Raw genomic sequence first — 5,607 nt, forward strand, 5'->3', positions numbered from 1 at the left:
CTTATTAGATACAAAAGTAAAAGAAATAAATAAATAATAACAATAACAATAACATTTTGCAATTAAGGAAAGCATTAGCTTATGTCTCGATATTTACAATGTTCAAAGTAATAATAATTCAATTATACAGTATACCTCTGTCTTCTCTATACATCTTATCCATTTCATTCACATCCGGGTTGACGTCTTTGCAATTCTTTTTTCTATAATATCTTACTGCAAAAACAGAAACAGGCAGAAAAGTATGCTTTCTATTAATTCTACCAGTTATTGTTTGATGTGCAGTGAGACAAGGAGTGGGAAACACTGCCACCAACAGGTTAAAAAGATGAAGGCCTTTCAAATATAACTGATGTTGTTACCATTGCCATGCATTATACGACTGATAGACTGCAACGGTTAAAGTTAAAAATCATCACATGTGTTCTACTGAAGAAACAAAGTCACCTACATCTTGGATGCCCTGGGGGTAAGCAGATAAACATCAAATTTTCATTCTTGGGTGAACTATCCCTTTAAGTATTACTCTTTGCGCAGGGTTGAGAAAACTTCAGCATTTAAGAACTGACTCCTGTTTGTTTCAGTTCAGTTTAGCAGGCCTACAGGATCTTAAAAGGGAATGACTGAACTGCAACCAAGGATATTAAAATAAATGGGCAAAATGCTGCCATGTTGTTAGGGTCTATTTTAAACACTTTGAGAACATTCTGGGAAAAGACGTGTTCTTCTATTAATGTTTCTGTAAAAATAATTTGTTAGAGTTATTTATTTATATTATTATTTTTTAATTTATTGTTTTATTTGTTATTAGTTTCAAAAACTAGTAGTTTCTTGAAAAGTCTCCATATAATTTTAGAACTAATTTGTAATAAATAAATAAATAAGTGTTCCTCCACTTTGGTCCATAAAAGTCAGCTTGTTATTAAACTATATGTGTATGTGTGATTTAAGTTTCATTGAGATGCATTTTTTAGTAGTTTTAGTACAGTACAAGTTAAACAATGAAAATGAGAAATATTGTCTTGGCAACTGGCTGAAATAAAAAAGTTGGAATTTTTATGAAATATAAAGAAAATATAAAAATAAAAACGAATTCAAAAGATTAATAAAAACTGTGATAGTATCTTAATGATTCAGAATTAAATTGGCAATGCCTTTTTTAATCTATATATCTATTCTGTTCATATACTTTAATTCGAGTTGACAGTGTTAGGGATGCTAACAAAAGTAAGAAAGAGATCATTCCTACGGTCACACTGGATGTTTAACTGTTGCTGATTCTGGATGGGCTGATCATTACTCTCGCATTCCCAAATATTATTCTTCCCTGAGCAATTATAGGTCTTCTTCCACCACTCTTTCGTGTTTTTGATTATAGTGGAGTGTGATATGTAATTTCCACACTGTAGATACTCGCACAGCTTTTGGCCTTCCTCTCTGCCCCATCCAAGCCCGCTGACTTGCTGTGTGTTCCCATCTCGCAGACCATATACTGGACCACTGCATTCGCCTTCCTTATTATAGAGGAGCAATCGTTCCCAATCTGTTACATGAAGGGCAGAAATATCAAAGACCTTGTTTCATGCAGGAGCAGAGGTCAAAGGTCAGAGGAGTTGCAGAAACTACACACCTCACCTAGAGAGTGTGGTAAAAATTCCCCTACGCACCTGACAAACCTTAAAAGTTAAATTATCTTCAGGTGACTTGTCTGACCGCATTGGAGAACCAAGACTACTTGGCAAAGATGACATTATTACACCATTTATCTCTAACATAATTGGTTCTTCATGTGCAATTCAGGAAAACCCATAGGCAAAGCAAATTTAATTTATGATTACTTCAGGTTGTTACTCAAGTCATGGGTTGTTATGGTTATTATTACATTCAGATAGACATCTAGTCACCTTGTCCATATGCATCTGTTATGGCAACACACTAACTAACTTTGGCTAAAGTGTTGGTACTTTTTGTTCTCAAAAGGATACAAATCAAACTTTGCTGAGATCACAAAAATTTCCTTCACAAGAGAAATGTTTTCAAGTCTGCACAAAAATAAAAAAGGTGAGTACCTGTGCATTTCAGATAGCCAACAATACATTCTTTCTCTGAAATCCCTTCGAGGTCACATTTGGAAACAGAGTTGGCACTATCCAGACATTTAATTCTCGATAGTCCTGTGGATTTAGACTCTTCAAGCGAAATCCAATCATATTCGTCATTTATGCTCTTCCCACAAAATAGTTCCTTGCAGATTGCATTTTTAAGGTTTGTATCAAGACTATCTTGACAGATGGGTGTCCACTTCCCAGCGTAAAACAGTGACACTTTTCCAGCGCATCTGTCTCTTGGATCCTCCAGTCTAGCTTTGACGCTGTCTGTGAAGAGTGTATCAAATAAATGTTCATTAAATGGCATTTTACATTGTGTTTAAGGAATAGTTCACCCCAAAATGAAAATTTGCTAACCCTCAGGCCATCCAAAATGTGGATGAACTAAATGTACTTTTACATGCTAACATTTGTCTTAATATTGACCCAGAAAATGGATGGAAACTAAATGGATAGTTGAGCATTTATTCCAATGTTATACATTATGGTGAAAAAAAGTATAGTAAAATACACTTTATTTAAGTGCACTTAGTACACTTCCATAATGTACTTAAAATGTTCTATTTCCACACACTAATTTTGTACTTAATATACAAAAAACTATTCTTTAGCACTTCTTAAGATAATTTAAGAAGATAATAAAGATTAAGAACATCTAAGTGTACCCAACTGTGCTATTTTGGGACACCATGAATATGAACTAAAATGTGCTTTTAACATACTTTCTCTCTCTAAAAAAATGTATTTACTTACCACTTGTACAAAAAAGTGTATTTATATCAAGTGTACTTAAGTAGTACAGTTGGGAAAATGTACTTATAACTATTACTTTACTAATACATGTTAAATAAAATCAATTTAATTTAAACGATAACTATATAAAAGTGAACTAATTTTTTAATCATTCAAAGCACGCTTTTTAGAAATACACTAATAAAAGTCCTCTGAATATTTTTGCGGTAGTCTACTTTATTTCAATGTACTAAAAATCTATTTAAAAATCAGTGGTATTTGGTATACTTTTGCAATCTCACTGAAGTTCTACTAAAGTAGAAATAGACTTTTAATTAGTGTATTTATAGTGTATAACTTTTACAATTGTATTTAGCACAAAAAAAATAAGAATGTACTATAAATGTACTTGCTGGTATTTAAGTCTTTTTCAAGTATACAAGTATAGCATTCAAGTATACTCTTTTTTTCACCCTGGGTAGTGTAATAAAGGAATAGTTTCTTCATGGGAACAGATCTGGAGAAATGTTGCATTACATCACCAGTGGATCCTCTGCAGTGAATGGGTGCCGTGGATTATTATTGTTTTTATCAGCTGTTTGGATTCTCATTCTGACAACACCCATTCATTGCAGAGGATCCACTGGTGAGCAAGTGATGTAATAATGGTAAATTTCTACAAGCTTGTTTCCATGAAGAAACAAACTCATCTACATCTTTGATGGCCTGAGGGTGAGTACATTTTCAGCAAATTTTCATTTTTGTTGGAACTTTTTCCCTTAAGGCCCATTTTAGTCATGGGTTTGACAATATTTCACACTTATAATTCTGTAGAAAGGGTAAGGAGTATCTTTTGACAACCAGTCTTAAACTAAACAACAGTTAACTCATGAAATATTAATGCGCTCTGTAAAGTCGAAAAAACTTTCACACACAGTTTAGTTTCAGCGTCTGAGAGAAACTGTTGAATAGTGGCATATCGATTGCGAATTTTTGGTTTACGTGGTAAGTTTTTTTTTAAACATTGCCATTTTCACACATGTTAGGGTAGAGTGGGGGAAAACGCCCCCCTACTGTTTTTCCCAAAATAACCACAAGATAAAGGCAAGAAACATTTTAATTGTAACTACGGACTAAGTTGACGAGAGTGATGTAGAAGTTTTCACCATGAAGCCTACACTGGTGATATACCGGAGAGAAAACGGATTTCACAGTAAATTATCTAATTTTCAGCAGTAAGAAAAAAAGTGTTTTAAAGCTTGTTGTTTTGTAGAACATCACAGTTATGTATGATATGAGAACGGTAGGGCCTGTAGATAGGGAGTAGGGCCTACGTGTTATTTAATTTAAAAAAAAATCAGTTTAACGCGTTAAAAATATTTAACGCAATTAACGCAGGGGTTGGGCTAGGGTTGAGTCAAGCGAGCGCGGTAACGGTACTGTAGCCTGTATCCTTTCATATCAAAGCGCGAAATATACTACGTGCATGCAATGTCGTGGTTAGTTAAGTCATGAAGTTACCAAAAAGGCGATTAAAGCTGCCTTAAAACTTTGCATGCATGTAATATAATTTATATGAGTCACATTTAAGAACGTCTCTGAAATGGTTTTCAAAACTGTCCTGGAGCAGCCCAGCACTGTCTCCCTCATCTAAATGCTTTTATAGTTTTAAGGATTCATCTATATTTAATTTAGAATTTAGTGTTTGATAACTTCAATCAATTTCAATATATTTCTGCTGAAGGGCACAGGTATATATGACATTTATTATAATGGGTTTATGTGAAGATTGTTTTAAAGGGTTATTTTTAAAATAAAAATTAGCCCACAAATTACTCACCCTCAAGTCATCCTAGGAATCGATTGACAGCACTAATAAAAATATAATTATATTTTCAGAATGACATTTTTTTTTTTTTTCAAAAATACACTCTAAAAAAAAGATGGTTCTTTAAAGGTTCTTTACATGCAGTAATGGTTTTATTTAGAACCATAGCATTCTGAACCCTTTCATGCTGAAATGGTTCTTTGTGTTAGAGTTTAGGGTTCTTTATTCCCGCCCTTTTGTTTTTCAAATATGTAACTGACAAAGCACCTCATTACTGATTTTCTGGAGTTCAGTGATCCATCTACACAGACTGTCAACACACTCTCAACAGGTAAATTATTTCATTCTTAAAATGTAAATACAAATTTAACTTTAAAAATGTAACTTGCTTCCAAACAAACAAACATGTTCTTATCTTTTTTGTTTGTTTTTGGTCACATATAAGTGTGTGCAGCTGTGGAAACTTCTCTCCTCTTTTCCACTAAGTAAGTAAAAGAGACAATTAATTTATAATTCATATTGTTAGATTTGTTTAATTATTACTTGGGTTTATGTATAAACATACCCAGTCACAAAAAATATTAAAACTATCCCATTACTTTATATCACTTTTTTCTTTTAACATTGTGACGTGCTCACATACTTTTGGCCTTCATAAACAATTGTTTTCACATAAACAAATGAAAGGAGACACACTGTATATCTAAACTCAATTGTGCATTTCAGATGCTGTCACATCCTACAACCTCATCATCTGCAGAGAGAAACTGCTATTCAATCACAACAAAATACAGATAATGATTAACTTAGCGGTATCATCGAAGATACACTCCAATACACTATTTATGTTCTATTTTGTTGTATTTCTTTAAAGGGGTCATATGACGTTGCTAAAAAGAACATTATTTGGTGTATTTGGTGTAATGCAATGTGTTTATG

At 33.1% G+C, this 5,607-nt stretch overlaps 1 protein-coding gene across 1 annotated transcript in view; it reads right to left on the minus strand.

Annotated features, from left to right (window-relative positions):
- The window catches only part of LOC107653401 (scavenger receptor cysteine-rich type 1 protein M160), a 19,523-nt gene that overhangs the window by 2,484 nt on the left and 11,432 nt on the right, over positions 1-5,607 (minus strand). The window contains exons 10-11 of the mRNA XM_016440110.1: positions 2,070-2,375; positions 1,250-1,543 (exon numbers count right to left, since the gene is read on the minus strand). Coding sequence (XP_016295596.1) covers positions 1,250-1,543; positions 2,070-2,375 — 600 coding nt within the window. The remainder of the gene's footprint in view (positions 1-1,249; positions 1,544-2,069; positions 2,376-5,607) is intronic.

This window comes from Sinocyclocheilus anshuiensis, unplaced genomic scaffold (genome assembly GCF_001515605.1).
Source record: "Sinocyclocheilus anshuiensis isolate Anshui unplaced genomic scaffold, SAMN03320099.WGS_v1.1 scaffold71, whole genome shotgun sequence".
In the NCBI taxonomy this organism is placed as follows: domain Eukaryota; kingdom Metazoa; phylum Chordata; class Actinopteri; order Cypriniformes; family Cyprinidae; genus Sinocyclocheilus; species Sinocyclocheilus anshuiensis.